This window comes from Camelina sativa, chromosome 5 (assembly GCF_030686135.1).
Source record: "Camelina sativa cultivar CO46 ecotype springtype chromosome 5, ASM3068613v1".
Taxonomy (NCBI): Eukaryota; Viridiplantae; Streptophyta; class Magnoliopsida; order Brassicales; family Brassicaceae; genus Camelina; species Camelina sativa.
The window spans coordinates 1,228,004-1,245,485 of NC_141884.1; the positions used below are offsets into that span (position 1 = coordinate 1,228,004).

The window sequence follows — 17,482 nt, forward strand, 5'->3', positions numbered from 1 at the left end:
GTTTCCGAGATGATTGATGAAGTCATATATTAAAATCATATGGAAAAATGATTCAATTATACCAATAAAGTGAAACCAAACGCTAACTTTATATATTTACAATTCACAACAATTTATTTTAAAGAATTAATATAATCATATTTCATTTAAATATTTTTGGACCAAAAATATGTTATCTTTGTATTATTGAATAAGAATTACTAACTAATGATCAAAAATGTAGATTTGAGTAATTAATTAGTTAGTTAATCTTATTTTATCTTTCCTTTTTCATCATTAGAACGTTAGTTTATGTGCATAAACTCGAAAACTGTGAGTAATCAAATGTTTGATTTAAGAAAACATTCAAGTATAATATGCATACGGAAGAAAAAACATTTTTGGAGAAATTGAAAAAACCTTTCGGTGTAATGTTTATAAACTGTATTTATTAAAAAGTAAAGCTAATCGTTAAATAACATAATTGGCAATTGATATTTGTGGCTTTGTGCCAACAGTGGCGTGTTCGATACCTGCATTTACCATTTATTTGACCTTTTTGTTGCATATTTTAATCATTTAGTTTTTATTTTAATCATATAGTATACTTATGTATTAATTATTAGATATATTAGATCTATATCTTTCATTCATGGGAAGTGAATCAGATACAAAAACTATTTTTTTTTTTAATAAAATAAACATACAGAAATACTTTCAAGATGAATATATTTGGTAGTGAAACAAAATTACACTGTGGTATTTGGATAATTAGACAAATACTCTCTATCCATAATAGATTGATGTTCTAGAATTAATTTTTGTTCCTCAAAAATTAATTTTATAGATTAAAAAGCTATTATATTACTTTATACTTTTTTTCACACATGTTATTTATCTAATGGTGTATAATTTCTCCATCTACCAAAAAATAATTATAAATAAAAGTTAAACTTTTTCTAATACGTGTGATAATATCAAAACATCAATTTATTAGGCACAGATAGAATACTAATTATAAGCCACTTTACCAAAGTAATCATTTCATTAAAATTTTAAACCGGATATTAATTTTATCCACGCTAACAATTTTTAATACAAAAAAAAAAAAGAAACAGAAGGGGAAAGTGGATAACGTTAAACCCTCAATTCGGTCCGATGTCGGAAGAGGAACAACAAAACCCTAATCCGATGATCTTCTACATAGCTCTCGATCTACAGGAAGAAATCATCCTTCGATTGCCGTTGAAATCCATCCGCAAATTCAGAACCTCCGTCTCAAAAGAATGGAGATCAATCATAGAATCGAAGAGTTTCGCAGAGAGACGTTCGCGTATGAGTCTTCTTCAACAGAGCCGCCTCCAAATCCTTGCTGCTGGAGGAGAAGTAGAACGGAGGATCGAGTCGCGATTCCAAGGTGACGAAGAGGTCGATGTTGTCTACCTACACTGCGACGACGTCACACGACCTTCGCTGACATGTGACGGTTTGGTTTGCATCCCCGTACCGGGTTGGGTCAATGTTCTAAACCCTTCCACCGGAGATATTATTAGATTCCCTTCCGGTCCAGATCCAGTGACCCGCCGCTATTCAGACCTACGAAATCAAATGATGGACCTTTGTGGTAAGTAACCAGGAACTCCCTCTCTCTCTCTCTCTCTCTCTCTATATACAATTTATTTGACTTTTGATTGGTTTAGAAGAAATTGAAAATCGTAGGCAAGTGTTGCATTTTTTTCCCTGCGTTTTGGGCGATGGGATTTGGTAGGGACAAAGTAAATGGGAGCTTTAAAGTTGTGAGGATGTTCTTTGATCCTCACCATTACTGTGAAGTTCTTGATATCAATATTGGTGAATGGCGGAGATCAGTACGTGCCCCTCCTTATGTGGTTGATCCCAGAAGGAAGTCGGCTTGTGTGAATGGCTCAATCTATTGGTTAGGTGAAGATCTTTTGAAACTACTAGCTTTGGATCTTCACACACTAGAGTTTCGTGATGTTCCTTCACCACGGTATTCCACTCCATTCACATTCGCGGAGCAGCTAGTGAACCTTGATGGCCGTCTAGCTGTAGCCACAACTGCCACTTCGCCCTGGAGACTAGAGATATTGACCATGGATGCTCAAAAAGAAGATGGATGGGCCTTGACTTACTCCATACATTTATACTCGTGTTTAAATCTTTACACTTTTACTGCGGATGTGCATTTCAGGCCGGTGGCGGTTTCCAAGCAAGGGAATCTGTTCTTCCATGACAATGAAAAGAGATTGTTGAAATTCTATCCAAGCACTAACCTCATTCGCTGCATCTCTAAACACACTTTGGTCATATCTCCTTTCATTGAGAATTGGCTCCCACTTCTGCCTCCCAAAACAACAACATCGCGGATATCAATCGGACCAAAGTTCCCACTTATACTGCTCGCTGCACATGTGTCTTTTCTAGTTTTCCGCTATTATTTTGTCTCCTCTAGGTCTTGAGTTTAGTATTTTTTGAAATGCTCTGTTTCTCGCTTACCCACAACTCCTATTAGATACTATTGTTTTGGGATTTTTCCATGTTAAAAGAAGTTTCTCTTAAGAAAAGAGTTTGCCATGAGTTAAAATTTACAAATCATAAACCGGACTGATTTCAATCCAAGAGAGCATAACCATTAGGATCATGGACTATTATTCTACAACTACTTGTTGTACGTTCTATGTTCTGAGGAATTTTTTTGCAGACCTGAGCATGAGACTCGGCTTCTCTTTGAAACTTCTTTACCATTTCGTCAAGCTCTTGTTTCCTAGTCTCCACATTCTTTTCTGCCACTGGCTCCTTAAGTCCAAGGTAGAGTAAAGCAGCGAACGCCAGCGCAAGGCCTGAGGAGACGAGAACAGCTGCGAAAGTAAAAAAGGCATGTGGAGAATCTTGAGCTCCTGGTATCCCATCTACGTTGATTCCAAATAGACCGGTCACTATTGAAAGCAAAAGACCCACTCCTCCAAAGATTCCTAGGTTGTGTGTAACCGTGAGGCTCCGGTCCTAATCAAGCCAAATCAAACAAATTTAAGATGACTTGGAGAGTTTCTTCTACTTACGTCATCATCATCTCCAAAAATGATAATCTCACCTGCAACCATGATCGAACCGTGTTTTGCATGACGTCCTGGATAGTGAATAACCGACCACGAACGGCTTCTTGTTCATTGATCATACCGCGGGTGCTCTTCTTTATTCCTTCTAGCAAGTCTTTTGTTCTGTTTCCTTTTAGTTGCTGAAGAAGCTCGAACACAATCTCTTCTCTAGCATGGAGAGACCATTTCACCCGTATAACCTGATAAATGATGAACAAGAAAATATTGTCGTGATTATAAAGTCACTTGTATGAAGAAATATATAACACAATTCCAGATTAGCTAGCTGATCTCATCTTGTAGTCAAACAAGAAAGCCTTACCTGGGTCGAGAGCTTTCTGATCTCTTGATTCAAGATTGTAGTGAATAGATTTAGATCCTCGTGCAGTCTCCTGATATCAACAAAAACAATTTATTCTGTTTCAGTAGACATCTCAAGGAGCGCCTAAGAAAGAAAATACCAAAGTAAGAGAAGGCTCAGTTGAAGTTACTTGTTCATGAACATCAACTCAACTTCATCAGCTGCACCAAATATATACTTCCGGAATAGCCTACATTAAGGATACCGATTGGTTTAAATCCAGAGAATGAAAAAGAATCAAAAGGTTCTTATATCTTAACTAAACATAGAACTAATCTACAACTGTAATCTAGAACGGGACAGTTGAATCCCATCTTGCAAACTCTAAGAATAATATAAGACACATTAGTTCTATCAAAGCAATACAAAGGCTTGGCACGTTCATTGCTTATACCGTACAGACCAGGTGAAATGTGTATCCTCCATTGCTAAAAGCTTGCATAATGAACACTACTTAACTTCCCCAACATACAATCTTTTAGAACTTGATCTAGATCACGGGAAGACAAATACCTATCATCCCAGCGTGCAAGGCGACATGCAAGATGTGCTATTAGTTCATGAATGGTTCTCGGAATGCAGGCTCCACCAGCAATAAGCATTTCCTGTTAAGACAAAGAAAGGCATAGAAAAACCTGTTTTGACTAATTGACAAACGAATGAAGGAAAACAATGATTCAGATGAGAAGAACAAACCTGGATTTCTGTAATACCTAACACACTAATGTTCAAGGCAGAACCTTTAACGTGCAAAGCAGTAACCAGAAAATTCTGTGCTTGCCATGACCTTAAAACAATAGGTATGTCATCTTCTTCAATAAAAGGATCACCAGCAGATTGTCCCAAAAGCTCAAACAGAATCCCACCAGCAACTCTAACAGGAACCTATCCACCACCAACATATAACAACAACAACAACAAGTTTGATCTATTACAGCTCTGTAGTAAAACCAAAGCACAATCCTCACATTACAAAGAAGCAAACATACTTAGAAAGAAACTTTTTACCTCATATAAAATATGTTTCATTCGGTCACTAATAAGCTTGGTTTCGTCACGCAGAGCAAGACTTACAGCAGGATGTAACCAATGCGCATTACGCAACCAGGAGGCAATACCTGGATGGGTAGGATCAACATGGCACCACCAAGTTGGACCATCAAGTGGTCTTTCCCAGTAAGGAGCAGCAAGCTCAGCAACTGTGGCTTTATCCTCATCAAAGTTTTGAAATTTCCAATCATTATCAACTTGCACAGTCTTAACAAGCTCAGAGATCCTATCCCATCCAATTCCTCGCCAGTAACTCCTCGAAGACCCTTCTTCACCAGAACCAAAATGGTCTGATTCACAATTCTGTTTATTCCTATCATAACAAAACTGTATATAGGTTAAAAAAAAAACTCTACAAGCAGAAAAAAAGAGACTATAGTAAAAAATCATCATCAATCATACATTGTGAGAGAGGGATGTCCAAGAACAGCATTTGTGCTGTTGATTTTACGATGATGACCTTGACAAAACTCGAAAGCACAGATAAGGCCATTGGTCCAGAGGTTATGATAACCTGAATTGTTCCCGTTGTTGTTGTTGTGATTCGCATTCATAATTCAAAATTCAATTTCACTCTCAATCACAGATTTTTTTTTTTTTTTTTAATTTGATTCATATATCCAGTCTCTCTCTCTCTCTCGTTTCCTGAATCAAAAACTAACTGCAGAAATCTCGAAACTGTAAGGTTGCAAATTAAACGAAATTCAAACGCAACCTTAAAGCTTTAAGGAATCAAACGCAACAATATATTCCTAAGAAATTATGGCTCTCTAAGTTTCGGCACCGATTCGAAGAAAGAGAGAGAGAGATAGGCATTAGGCAATGTGGCGCACGCTCGAGTCAAGAGGACTAAAGATTACTAGAAAGGCATAGATAGGTCAACAACAAAAAAACACACGTGTACATCAACAACAATTGGGCCTTACTGGACCTTAAGGACCCAAAAAAGCCCAATACTCTTTCAACGAATCAATTAATTTTCACAATCATCTTCGTCTTCTTCTTCAATCATTCAATTTTTGGTTGAGCACCACTACTCTGCTCTCTTCTCTGTCTCTGCAACTCAATTTCATCCAATCCAACTCTCCAGGTACAAAAAAAAAACTCAACTTTTCTTCTGATTGTTGTTGTTGTTGTTGTTCTTGTGTTGATCCTTTTATGATTGATTTCATCAGAGATAACGAACGTTGGTGATATTTAGATCGAGCTTTTTTCTGATCCTGACCTTATTTTCTCCGATCTGTTTGACACTTAGGTTGATCTAGTCCTATCTTTGTTTAGATCCAACATTCGTATCGTTTCTTCTCTCATGATTCACTTAGTACAGAAATGCCATTGTATGTTGTTTGGTTTAAGCTTATACAAAGATCAGATCTTTATTGTGATGCGAGTTCTCTTACAGTGTTTTGTGAGATCAAAGATCAGCATTGTATTCTATCATCATCATCATCATTTTACAACTTACTGGTTACTGTTTGTATGACTTTTTACAATACAGCCATTTGTATGCTTTCCCTGTGTTGCTTGATTGACTTTTGAAAATGATGACCTGTTTGTTTCTGCTTAGGTAGGTATGTCTACTTCTGAGGATAAACCGGAGATCCTAACTAGAGGTCCTGATGAGGGTGACGTGAAAATCGTAGATAGAAGTCAGAAAGATAAGGACGAGGAAAACGAAGAAGGGAAAGGTGGATTCTTTGATAAGGTGAAAGGTTTCATTCATGACATTGGTGAGAAAATCGAGGAAACCATTGGGTTTGGGAAGCCTACTGCTGATGTCTCTGCTATTCATATCCCTAAGATCAATCTCGAGAGAGCTGATATTGTTGTTGATGTCCTTGTTAAAAACCCCAATCCAGTTCCTATCCCTTTGATTGATGTCAACTACCTTGTCGAGAGTGATGGGAGGAAACTTGTTTCAGGATTGATTCCTGATGCTGGAACACTCAAGGCTCATGGTGAAGAAACTGTCAAGATACCATTGACTTTGATCTATGCTGACATCAAGAACACTTACAATGATATCAACCCTGGGATGATCATACCTTACAGGATCAAGGTTGATTTGATTGTTGACGTGCCTGTTTTGGGAAGGCTGACATTGCCTCTGGAGAAAACTGGAGAGATTCCGATTCCTAAGAAACCTGATGTTGATATCGAGAAGATTAAGTTCCAGAAGTTCTCTTTGGAAGAAACTGTGGCGATCCTCCACGTGAGGCTTCAGAACATGAATGATTTTGACTTGGGGCTCAATGACTTGGACTGTGAAGTTTGGTTGTGTGATGTAAGCATTGGGAAAGCTGAGATATCTGACTCGATCAAGCTTGACAAAAACGGAAGCGGGTTGATTAATGTGCCAATGACATTCCGACCAAAGGACTTTGGTTCTGCTCTTTGGGACATGATCCGTGGGAAAGGAACTGGGTACACTATCAAAGGTAATGTCGATGTTGATACACCATTTGGAGCGATGAAGCTTCCTATTATCAAGGAAGGTGGCTCTACCCGTCTGAAGAAGGAAGAAGATGATGATGACGACGATGAGGTTATTATATGATCTTCTTCTCTTTTGCTTATATAGAAGCTTGAACACTATCTATGATCGTTTCTACTAACAAATATAATTTCATAATTCTTACAGGAGTAAGGAAAAGAGAGCTGAAGAGACATAATGGTTGTTAAGTATTGAATCTTGGATCTTGAAAACTATATATAAATTATATGAAAGACTTATATTGGTGTGTGCTTTTTAATAACTGGTTTGGATCAGACTTTTGAATAGAGAGCTGTCTTTGGGTTTTTTATTGAACTTTCTATATCATTGTGGTCTGGTTCCCTTGCTTGTGTTTTGTTTCAGTCTGGGACCATATCCGATCAGAAACCATTATAAAAGACCAAATTTGTGTTTACAACAAAATTGAGTTAATGTACTTATGTATTGTGGTGTAATCTTAAGCAGAGAATTAAGCTTTCGAAACTGATCCTAGGATTTTAAATTTGGAAACCCACTTGCAAGTGAGTGATGATGATGACTCTCATTTTTGTTTTGTTGTTCTCCAACTATCAATCAGTATTCAGTAGTTTTTATGTAGAAATGGTACCAAAAAGGAATTAAACATTATTATGAATCTCTCTGTTAAAGAAGACAATTATCATGAATCAAATACATAATCATCTGTTGAGAAGTAGGCTGCCAGAAACCCTTCTTTTTTTTGCAAAATAATTTGTTAACTATTAATCACAATTTTGGTGACAACTTAACCATCTCCTACTCTCCACAATCATTCTTTTGGTGTCTCTACCATATTATAATTCACCAAAATCTCCTTACTTATACCCACAAACTCCTCACAAAGATCTCTGAATCTTTCAGCTGAAAATATAACAATCATAACAATGGCTGGAGGCACAGCTCTGACTCCAACCTCTGTAGGATCCAAGTCAGTTCCAATGAGGAACCATGAAGCAACGGAGAGAGGCAATACCAATAACAGCAACCTGAAAGCATTGCCCAAAGCGGTGCAACCGGTTTCATCCATCGAAGGAGAGATGGCTAAGAGGCCACGTGGCAGACCCGCTGGCTCCAAGAACAAACCCAAACCACCTATCATTGTGACTCACGACAGTCCAAATTCCCTCAGAGCTAATGCCGTCGAGATCAGCTCAGGTTGTGACATCTGTGAGACTTTATCGGATTTCGCAAGAAGGAAACAGAGAGGTCTCTCCATACTCAGTGCCAATGGTTGTGTCACCAATGTGACATTAAGGCAACCAGCTTCATCAGGAGCAATTGTGACATTACACGGACGTTACGAAATCCTCTCATTGCTTGGATCAATCTTGCCTCCACCAGCACCACTTGGAATAACAGGTCTGACCATTTACTTAGCCGGACCTCAAGGACAGGTTGTTGGTGGAGGAGTGGTTGGTGGGCTAATCGCGTCTGGTCCTGTTGTTATCATGGCTGCATCTTTCATGAATGCTGTTTTTGATCGTCTTCCTATGGACGATGATGAAGCTGCTTCTATGCAAAACCAGCAGTACTACCAGAATGGGAGATCCCGTCCTTTAGATGACATTCATGGACTGCCTCAAAATCTGCTCACTAATGGAAACTCCGGTTCTGATATTTACTCTTGGGGGCCTGCACAGCGTGCTATGTCGAAACCTTGATACAGCTCTCTAATCTCCACGTTTCATCATAATATCAAAGTGCCTTAGTCTTATTATCTACTTTACCTTGGAATCAAAGATCGATGTTTCTGTAGGTGGAGAGAACCATAAGTTTGGTTAAAACTGAAGCTTTATCTTCCTCTGTAGTTTGTACCTGCAACATTAAAAAGAAGAAACTGAAAAAAAAAACACAAGTAATTGTTTAAGAATCTTAAGCAGAATCCTCTAATTTAATGCGCAAACATTACAATATTTTTATCCTTGACCCAAATCCAGTAATAACTAGACATAGCAATTGCAGTTGTACCGTTCCAGCAATTATTTAGGAAACTAAGCTTGCAACCAACTTCTTATTTTACTCCACGCTCATCCCAGTTTCAACATGTTATCTAATCTCTAAATCTCTAGAGAATTTGTGAGGCTTTTGCTAACAAGATTCAAACTCTTGGGGTTTCAAATATCTTGGGAGTTACGAAATAAATGCGGTTTCTCATGTTTCATGAGTAATGCAAAAAACATTAGCACGTCTATTTCCTTGAACATCATAGCCTATTTTCCTATTTCCAATATATATACTTCTGTAGGTAGAATAACATATTTGGTGAACCTGAAGCTTGTCTTCCATGTACTTATATCTAGCCAGTAAAGAGGAAAATATGTGAATTTTTTCTCCTTCCACCTCACGGAAAACTTAGTACATAAACCATAATCGCATTGAAAACCCGAATGATAAACTCAAGATTGTGCATATCCAAATCAACATTCTCTACCAAGTTCTGGATTGTTCTGGATTTGGAACAATAACTTGTGCATATCCAAATCAACATTCTCTACCAGGTTTTCTATTGAATGATTCACTTTTGGACATTTCCCTGTATTGATCACACACAACATAGACACTATACATGGTCAGTGTGAACTGCAAAACATGACATGGCTTTAATAAGAAATAAAGACACAGAACCATTCTTGCCATAAATTTCCATTGTTAGTGCAACACATGCATAGGCCTTACTACGTCTACAACCAATAATATAAACACATGCAAATGTACAAGATTGACAACGACCAGCAACATCATCAAAATATTTTCATTACCAGTTTCTCCATTAACTTATTACACCAAAAAGCAAGAATTTCGCAGCAAATGAAGACAAGATGTTAATAACCCTCTTAGCGCTTAATTCAGTAGCAAAAACAGCAGATGCGACTAGTAGAGTTGCTGCACAGCAGAACACAAGCATCATACCAACATACTCACTCTGGTGCGTGGACAATCCATATGCCTACTTTACAAGAGTGATTTGAACCTAAAATGGGCTAGTGAAAATGGTGCTAATTGCTTACCTAGGAAGCTTCTTATGGGTTCGTGTATTCACATACGTGGCTTATATTGCTGCTCAGATAGCATGACCTGTAAGATTATCAGGTGTGGTTTTAAGAGAGCGTATATTTTGTATATGAACTATGTATAATTAACAATATAAGAAATCGGTATATTACCTAATCTTTGGCTACATCCCCAGAAGACCAGAACAATGAAATTGCTTATTTCTCTGTTAGATAAGTGTAACCGATCCTAGTTGTAGCATCAAACAATTCAGCGAACTGAGCAGTAGCAAACCTGATTTTATCGCAGAGACATCCCAGTTTAAAATACCGAGTAAGCTGTAAATCTCTGTAGATTTAGGATGTCTTTTCCCACAAGATACAAACTCATGAACTTCAAAATCCACTTCAATCGAACTGCAGCCAACTTCCTTCTCCATTTGTCTTTCCTTCATCAAAAGCCTCTGCTCAACTGCCTCTTCGAACAAGCCATAAGAAGCATAAGCGTTCGACATGAGCACATAGCCACAAGTTTCACCTGGATCCAGCTTCTTCAAAGATTTTGCTGCGCGTTTAGCCATCTCAACATTACCGTTTTTCCTGCAAGCTGCAAGCAAAGAACTCCATATAATAGCATCTTCTTCCACCGGCATCTTCTTTATCAATGATTCTGCTTCATCAAGGTACCCCGCTCCACCCAGCACATTAACCATGCAAGTGTAGTGTTTTATTGATGGCTCAATCATATACTTTTCTCTCATTAATCTGAAAAATTCCCCAGCTTTATGCACTTCCCCAGAGTAAGCACAAGCTGTTAAAACACCAATGAAACTGACTGAATCTGGTTCCAAGCCAAAACGCTCTAACTCCAAGAACAAATCCATAGCCCTGTCCTCGCATCCATTATTAGCTAGACCAAGAATCATCGAATTCCAACACGATAATTGCTTCTTCTTACGAGCACACTCAAACACCTTTAGACCTTCCTCAATACACCCGCACTTGCAGTACATATCAATGAGTGCTGTTATAACTATACCATTCAATTCAAATCTATTCCTAACTATATACTCATGTATCCACCTCCCTTGCTCGTTTGCTCCAAGGTATGCACAAGCATTCAACAGACTCACCATCGTAAACCCATCAGGTTTCACATCTCTCTCCTGCATCTCTAGAAACATCTCCAACGCATCCTTAAATTTACCATTCCTCACAAACCCACTAATCATAGAGTTCCAAGAAACTTCATTCCTCTGCGGCATTTCATCAAACAGTTTCTGTGCATGATCAATCAATCCACATTTAGCAAAGCCCATCATCATCGAATTCCAAGAAACAACATCAAAACCAGTCATCCCCTCAAAGACTCTCCAAGCTTCAACAACATACCCACAAGTCACGTACATTTGCAACATCGTGTTCCGTATAAATGAGTCGTCTTCGAGTCCCTCTTTAATAACCCTCCCGTGCAACTGCCTCCCATCACGAGCTTTCCCAATTAAACCATAAGCTTTGAACACCGAAGGATAAGTCAATCTCTGCGGCTTCACATACGGAGAAGAACACAACATATCGATGAATACCCAAATCGCCATCTCTGGAAACGAGCTCCGTGAGAAACCACGGATTATAGTGTTCCACACAAATGGGTTCTTGTGATTGATCCTTGTGAATACCAAATAAGCGTAATTCATATCTGACGGAGACGCGCAGCAGAAGGCGAGGACACGGCTCGCCGCAAGAGTATCTGAGATTAAACCGGTTTTGATGAGATTGGCGTGAACTTGCTTTAGTTCTCTCATCGTACTGCATTGTGTGTCTATCAATCGGAGATAAGAAGACGGTGACGGAATCGCCGGTACTGTCACACCGGAGTTGCATAACATCGTCGGAGACATGTTTAAAGGTGAGACATTTATGGGAAAAAACAAAAACTTATCCTTTTGCGGGAGATTTACACACGTGTGGGAATATTGAACAACAGAACCACACGTGTTTGGGTTTTTGTATTTTCTGAACTTTTAAACGATTCAATCAACAAGAAGAGAGTACACAATGTCTCTAGTTATTTCAGCAAAAGTGATATGATTATTTCATAAATTGATCATCTAGGATAGGAGCACATCTCTTAAAGAGTACAAATTCAAGGCAAAACCACCAAAACGAGCAAAAGAACCACGCTTTATCTCTGTTGCTTCATATCTGCAGAGCATCAGCAATGGATCCTGCGAGGCTCAAGACTTCGAAAGGAGCTTTGTTTCTTATGGCCTTAACCGTCTGTGGACATGAATCTGTGATCCAGAAGTAAGCAAACGCTTCTTCCAATCCTAATTCGAAGAAACAATAATGAAGACTTCAGTTTTAAAGATACAACAAAAATGTAAAGAACAATGAACAAAGTCAGTTACTCTTACACAGATATACTTACCATTGTTCTTGTGGGTGAAACGCTCCCACGAGCTCTTTGGGAAGACACCGTGAGTTACATACGCACTCACCTTCGCGGCTCCATGAGCTGCCAATACTTTCTGTGTGACAAAAAAAAGTGAAACAGTTAACACGAGTGACATAGTCATTCTCTCAACATATCTCATACAAGCATACAACATCATCGCAGAATTAAGAAACAACAAGGATTTTCGATAAAAACTAGTCTGAACTTGGAATTTTAACACAATTTAGCATGAAAGACTTAATTTAGTTTGACATAAACCTCCTTAGTTTTAAGTTTTAACTCAACACTTGAGATTAAGAAGTCATTGAAGATTGCTATAGGTAGATGCAAAATGCAGGGAGATTGTTCATGAGGGATCCAATACCTGGCATTCGATAAGTGTACCCCCAGACTGCACAAGATCATCAACGATAACAACGTGACAACCAGAGGGGTTACCTTCCTTCAGCCTGACTATTCTCTTATCGCCTTCACGAACCTTTGTGCACACAACCTATTATGATTCAACATTGAGATCCATTAGATATCGTGAATGTCACAAAGATGTTCAAATGAAGATTAATGAAACATCAGTTTAGATAGCTACACACCGTTGGGTACTGATCCAACAGCTTGTGGAAACGCTTCCAGGCTCCATCATCTGGAAATGCAACTATGACCTGCAAACCAAAGGAATCAACTTTAGCTGAAGGAGAATATAAACACAAAAAAGAGTCACAGGGACACAATCAGTAACAGTTTTTGCCTCTTATAAACTGGATAAAACTAACAAAGATTTCATGAACTAACTTTCTCAGTTTCGGGAAGCTGCTGAAGGCGTTTAGTCAACAACGGGATTCCAGTCTCAAACAAAGGAAGAACCTGGTCAGCAAAGTAAAACCTTTCCTGCAACATATAAATAGAGAATGATGAACTTGAATTCCACTAAACTTGGAGATATATCAGAAGTAAATAAACCAAACAAAACCTGCAGAGCGTGGATGTCATAGATGACAACACTAGTCGGACCTCCACGTGAAATGGGGATGTTAGAGACAATCCTTGCCATGGTAAAAGCAGTTGCTACATCTCCTTCCTCTTCCATTCTCTCAAAAGAGCCAGTGGGGAAGAAAGGCAACACCAAAGTGAAGGAAGCGACAAACAAGCGAGGGAGCAAGTAAATGACAGAGATCTGCTCAAAGATAACAGCAGGAGAACTGAATGAAGCAAGGAAGGCAACGTGCTGTCCTCTGATATCATGTGCGTTGTTGATAAACAAATTGGGGAATCCATCAGCAAAACTCCTGAAAAGCATATATATATATATAACAAATGACCAAACACAATCCAATCCAATACATATAAGCCACAAAAATCAAACAGCCACACAAGCAAAACGCAGAATCTGGAGCAGAACAACAAAAAGGGAATATTTTGAGCAGAGTTAAATCCAAATTTCAGAATAAAGATACATCCAAAGTCACATAAACCCATCCAAAGTCACATAAACCCATCAAAACATATCAAAGAAGAGAACGGAGAAAATGAGGGAGGGGGGGGGAAGAAAGATGACCTCCAGTTGATGGATTGAAGAGTGATATGGTCAGATTCAGAGGCGATATTGCGAGCAAGCTCTTCGCACTCTAAGCAGTAAAAGAGATGAACTTTCTTCTTCTGTAATTCAGAAACGATGGCGTCTTTACAAATCTTGGTCTCCATGATGCTCTTGTTGTTGGCTGCGTTCTCTTCAGACATTACTGAGCGCCGTGCAAGAGTTCGGATGTGTTTGCTACGGAATCGGATACACCAAAAAAAAAAAGGGTTTAAAGTGTTTTTTTTTTTTTTTTTTTTTTGCTTTTTCTCAAAAGCCCACGTTTTTAATTTATTTTCCGCTGACAATATTTGATGCCTTTTACACTTTATTTCTGCACCCCAAAAAACTATTTGATGATTTTGTTTTTAAATTTATTTCAAATAAAAGGAAAACTATACTTTACTGACTGTAAAATTTCATTTATGTTGCATTCTATTACTTTCTTTTTATATAAACTTTTATAACTTTTTATGTATGTAAACTTCTTGAAAGCGGCATGAACCAACGCAATTAGCCCAAATATGCATTAGTCAAGTCATACATTAGGAAAGAGTAACATTTGACTAGGTAATTCTGCCTTTAAGTTTTCCTTAATATATGAGTAATTTGAGAAATTTTATAATTGAACCGAAAGATATTTGGACTCAACAAAAAGAAATCTAATCCAAAAAAGAGTAAGCTTAGTTTGATTTTTATTACACTTTATTTCTGCACCCCAAAATCTATTTGATGCTTATGTTTTTAAAAAAAAAAATGGAAAACTATACTTTACTGGCATTAAAATTTCATTTATGTTGCCATTATTTCCAATATTGAATATTTTTCCTTCAAATAATCATGAAAAGAAACTGTATTGATCATCATCTACGGTGGTTCGTCAGCGTTAGAAGCGGCGAGGTGAGACGAGCTTATAGTTTGAAGGGGAAGACTTTAGAGAATGAATCTTTCAGAGGAATTGAGATTTTTATTCAATTTGGTTATATAGCCAAAAACCACAAACCGGTTTATTTCTTCTATGATTCAGTTTTAATCGGTTAAAATCGGTTGATAATATTAAGTTGGTCTAATAAGTGTTACGTCTTTCTTTAGTTCTTGAACCCTCAAAAGAAACAATCTTGGAGGTAATAAAAGAGCTTCATCTTTGACATTGTTCTTAATCATACATTGGAAAAAAAGAGTCTTCAATTTATAATCTTTTGCTTTCAATTTTTTTTGGTTAATAAAATGTAGAAACCAAAAAAAACAGAGTATTATTCGGTTTGGTAGAAACACAATTTCGGTTTTCATTTGAATCGGTTTAGTAGAAAGAGGGACAAGTAAAAACAGCAACGCCTATGTAACTGAGTGAGATTTATGTTCTATAGCAGCAGAGCACACAAACCTTGATAAGCAGCAGAGCACATTCATAATTCTGTAGACACAAACTGTAAATGACTAACGAAAACATCATCATTCACCATCAAGTATCAACATTATATCTACTGTGTTTGAACCGAAAGAGAAAGACAATGCAGCAATCTATAGCCGCGAGGAACAATACCGAGAAGTTGAGATGGTTCTACAGTCAAACGATACCTTTACATCTTCACTCCTATAGTCCTATCCAAAACAATCATATTGTATACCAAAGAAAGTACTACACACTTATCGTCCACAATAGATGTCGAGTTTAACCAAGAGACAGACAGTGGTAAAGACTATAGCTGTGAGGAACAATCCGGAGAAGTTGAGACGGTTCTGCAGCTCCATTGAATCCTTCTTCACTCCTAGCCAAGCCAATCATTATACACCAAATCTCTTTGCTTCCACGAAAAAGAAGACTTGGTCTCTCCCACAGAAACGCCAACTTCCCATAGTATTCAGCCATTGCAACGCCTTGAGGTGTGTCAAGATCCAAATCATTAACTACCCTCCATAGCATCAGTTGAGAGTCAAACCACATTAAACCGAAACGAAAGAAGTAAACAAAGAGGACATTGTCAATAACACAAACTGCTGTCTTCCCCCAATTGTCATTAGGCAACTCAAACGTCTCGCAAGAACCATCTATAGGATCATAAGCAGTCATGCCATGATGAAAGCTTAAAGCACAAACCTTCCTGTCTACTGAAACCTTTGCCGGAGTGATCCATGTGAAACGCTCTTGTCTCTCAGGGATTAGCGCTTCTTCCCAAGTTTGCGTCTTTAAGTCAAATACTTCCGCTGAAACACTGTCTCCTCTGCATCCTCCGATCATATAGATCTTACCTCCGACTAGTCCTACACAATTGTACGTTCGGTTCACTAGCAAACTAGGTCCTTCACGAACGTTTCCGGATTGAGTGTTAAAGATCCTAAAGCTTGATGAGGGATTACTAGTTCCTGGAATAAAGAAAATCTCAGGACCAACGGCGAAGACGGAAGAAGAGCAACGACAATGCTCAGGAAGGAAAGAGAAATCGACGGAGGCGAAGACATTTTCAGTTGTATCTTTCCCAATCCTGCGGAGACTGAACCAGTGATAAGTCTGAGTAGATATAAAGCTGATATAAACGGAATCTTTTCTGAGGGACGATCGAGTCTTGTATATATCAGCCGAGCGAACAAGACTACGCAAGTTCTTGGAGACGCAACAGAGGATTGGGTATAACCGTTTTGGTACGCAGGCTAAGACGTTCAAAACGAGGTCGCGTGGCAGTGAAGAAAACGATGACGGCGACGACATTGAAGACGACGGCGGTTGGTTGGTTTTTGGCGGTGGTTCTTCTTCGTCGAGGTTAGTCATGGAGTTTTAGTTTGAAAGAGAAGACTAAAGAGAGATGATTAAACAAAAAAAGAACTTGAGAAGACTAGTGATCATAAAAGAGAATCTTGTTAATCTTTCAATTTGTGTTTCCGTTTATATAGCCAAAAAAAAACAATAACCGGTTTATTTTTCTCCGATTCAGTTTTAATCTGTTAAAACCGGTTTATAGTTTTTTTTGGTATTCAACTTTGCTTATAATAACTCTGTTTTCAGTAAGAACTTGTATACTGTAACTAATCATACTAAATGTGCAGATTTGATCCCAAAAAGTCTTTCATAGAAGAAACACACTAAAAATAGTTTAAAGATACCAAAGCCAGTGAGAAATTTAGATTTTTGAGTAAGCAGCCTAAATACATGGCAGTATTAACCCAATCTTTTTTTCTTTTTTTTTTTACTTAGTCTTTGAGATACAAAGATTTTGCCTTAGTGTATATTTGTAACTCAAAAAGCATTTACTCGTTGGTTTGTTTACTTGTCGTATTCTTTTTTACCTGCACTCTTTATAAATATAAATATGTTATTGCTCTTATCTAATTTCTTAGTTCTTGACCCTAAGGAAACAATTAATCTATGAGATTATAAAAAAGCATATATGACTGTTAATGAAACGCATCATAGATTGAAGAAGAATCTTTAATGAAACGTAAACTTGTTC

The 17,482-nt window shown here is 37.9% G+C and overlaps 6 protein-coding genes and 1 pseudogene across 14 annotated transcripts; 3 read left to right on the forward strand and 4 right to left on the reverse strand.

Moving 5' to 3' along the window:
• Window positions 1–1,054: 1,054 nt before the first annotated feature.
• On the forward strand, window positions 1,055–2,564 carry LOC147943151 (F-box/kelch-repeat protein At2g43270-like). 4 transcript variants are annotated; one of them, XM_087512911.1, is made up of 2 exons: window positions 1,055–1,603; window positions 1,699–2,564. In XM_087512911.1, exons 1-2 carry the CDS (start codon window positions 1,138–1,140, stop codon window positions 2,457–2,459), a joined length of 1,227 nt encoding a protein of 408 aa, XP_087369037.1. In that variant the 5' UTR covers window positions 1,055–1,137; the 3' UTR covers window positions 2,460–2,564. The 4 variants fall into 4 exon arrangements, with proteins under 4 accessions (XP_087369037.1, XP_087369038.1, XP_087369040.1 ...); XM_087512912.1 differs by having other exon boundaries at window positions 1,070–1,603; window positions 1,680–2,564; XM_087512914.1 differs by having other exon boundaries at window positions 1,080–1,603; window positions 2,192–2,564.
• Window positions 2,538–5,339, reverse strand: LOC147943152 (uncharacterized). 5 transcript variants are annotated; one of them, XM_087512907.1, is made up of 8 exons: window positions 4,909–5,339; window positions 4,465–4,833; window positions 4,153–4,341; window positions 3,970–4,061; window positions 3,587–3,646; window positions 3,418–3,487; window positions 3,092–3,295; window positions 2,538–3,003 (listed from the first exon to the last, which is right to left on the reverse strand). In XM_087512907.1, exons 2-8 carry the CDS (start codon window positions 4,483–4,485, stop codon window positions 2,611–2,613), a joined length of 1,029 nt encoding a protein of 342 aa, XP_087369033.1. In that variant the 5' UTR covers window positions 4,486–4,833; window positions 4,909–5,339; the 3' UTR covers window positions 2,538–2,610. The 5 variants fall into 5 exon arrangements, with proteins under 5 accessions (XP_087369033.1, XP_087369032.1, XP_087369034.1 ...); XM_087512906.1 differs by having other exon boundaries at window positions 4,465–4,819; window positions 4,909–5,330; XM_087512908.1 differs by having other exon boundaries at window positions 4,170–4,341; window positions 4,465–4,819; window positions 4,909–5,046.
• On the forward strand, window positions 5,059–7,423 carry LOC147943153 (uncharacterized). 2 transcript variants are annotated; one of them, XM_087512916.1, is made up of 3 exons: window positions 5,059–5,596; window positions 6,074–7,051; window positions 7,148–7,423. In XM_087512916.1, exons 2-3 carry the CDS (start codon window positions 6,080–6,082, stop codon window positions 7,151–7,153), a joined length of 978 nt encoding a protein of 325 aa, XP_087369042.1. In that variant the 5' UTR covers window positions 5,059–5,596; window positions 6,074–6,079; the 3' UTR covers window positions 7,154–7,423. The 2 variants fall into 2 exon arrangements, with proteins under 2 accessions (XP_087369042.1, XP_087369043.1); XM_087512917.1 differs by having other exon boundaries at window positions 5,489–5,596; window positions 6,078–7,051.
• A 178-nt stretch (window positions 7,424–7,601) lies between these two features.
• LOC104785067 (pentatricopeptide repeat-containing protein At2g42920, chloroplastic) lies at window positions 7,602–11,932 on the reverse strand. Its single transcript, XM_087512905.1, is given in 5 exon segments — window positions 7,602–8,833; window positions 9,287–9,551; window positions 10,027–10,093; window positions 10,183–10,287; window positions 10,290–11,932. Coding segments are annotated over 2 exon segments (1,680 nt in total). The 5' UTR covers window positions 11,910–11,932; the 3' UTR covers window positions 7,602–8,833; window positions 9,287–9,551; window positions 10,027–10,093; window positions 10,183–10,227.
• On the forward strand, window positions 7,903–8,905 carry LOC104785068 (AT-hook motif nuclear-localized protein 16). Its single transcript, XM_087512918.1, has one exon. The coding sequence runs from the start codon at window positions 7,903–7,905 to the stop codon at window positions 8,677–8,679; it is 777 nt and encodes a 258-aa protein (XP_087369044.1). The 3' UTR covers window positions 8,680–8,905.
• Window positions 11,933–12,012: 80 nt separating the features above from the next.
• Window positions 12,013–14,357, reverse strand: LOC104785070 (ribose-phosphate pyrophosphokinase 4). Its single transcript, XM_087512915.1, has 7 exons — window positions 14,019–14,357; window positions 13,434–13,749; window positions 13,256–13,351; window positions 13,057–13,125; window positions 12,831–12,959; window positions 12,440–12,539; window positions 12,013–12,338 (listed from the first exon to the last, which is right to left on the reverse strand). Exons 1-7 carry the CDS (start codon window positions 14,198–14,200, stop codon window positions 12,208–12,210), a joined length of 1,023 nt encoding a protein of 340 aa, XP_087369041.1. The 5' UTR covers window positions 14,201–14,357; the 3' UTR covers window positions 12,013–12,207.
• A 1,351-nt stretch (window positions 14,358–15,708) lies between these two features.
• On the reverse strand, window positions 15,709–16,803 carry LOC147943154 (F-box/kelch-repeat protein At2g44630 pseudogene; annotated as a pseudogene).
• Window positions 16,804–17,482: the final 679 nt, after the last annotated feature.

Excerpts from the sequence above, each read along its gene's own strand:
- LOC147943153 (XM_087512916.1), top strand. The coding sequence starts at position 6,080 with ATGTCTACTTCTGAGGATAAACCGGAGATCCTAACTAGAGGTCCTGAT.
- LOC147943152 (XM_087512906.1), bottom strand. The coding sequence starts at position 5,060 with ATGAATGCGAATCACAACAACAACAACGGGAACAATTCAGGTTATCAT. Across the intron at positions 3,647-3,969 it reads CTTGCACGCTGGGATGATAG|GCTATTCCGGAAGTATATAT; the intron begins GTATTTGTCTTC and ends TCCTTAATGTAG. Across the intron at positions 3,296-3,417 it reads TCAGAAAGCTCTCGACCCAG|GTTATACGGGTGAAATGGTC; the intron begins GTAAGGCTTTCT and ends ATCATTTATCAG.
- LOC104785070 (XM_087512915.1), bottom strand. The coding sequence starts at position 14,200 with ATGTCTGAAGAGAACGCAGCCAACAACAAGAGCATCATGGAGACCAAG. Across the intron at positions 12,540-12,830 it reads GTACACTTATCGAATGCCAG|AAAGTATTGGCAGCTCATGG; the intron begins GTATTGGATCCC and ends TTTGTCACACAG. Across the intron at positions 12,339-12,439 it reads TTTCACCCACAAGAACAATG|GATTGGAAGAAGCGTTTGCT; the intron begins GTAAGTATATCT and ends TCTTCGAATTAG.
- LOC147943151 (XM_087512911.1), top strand. The coding sequence starts at position 1,138 with ATGTCGGAAGAGGAACAACAAAACCCTAATCCGATGATCTTCTACATA. Across the intron at positions 1,604-1,698 it reads TCAAATGATGGACCTTTGTG|GCAAGTGTTGCATTTTTTTC; the intron begins GTAAGTAACCAG and ends TGAAAATCGTAG.
- LOC104785068 (XM_087512918.1), top strand. The coding sequence starts at position 7,903 with ATGGCTGGAGGCACAGCTCTGACTCCAACCTCTGTAGGATCCAAGTCA.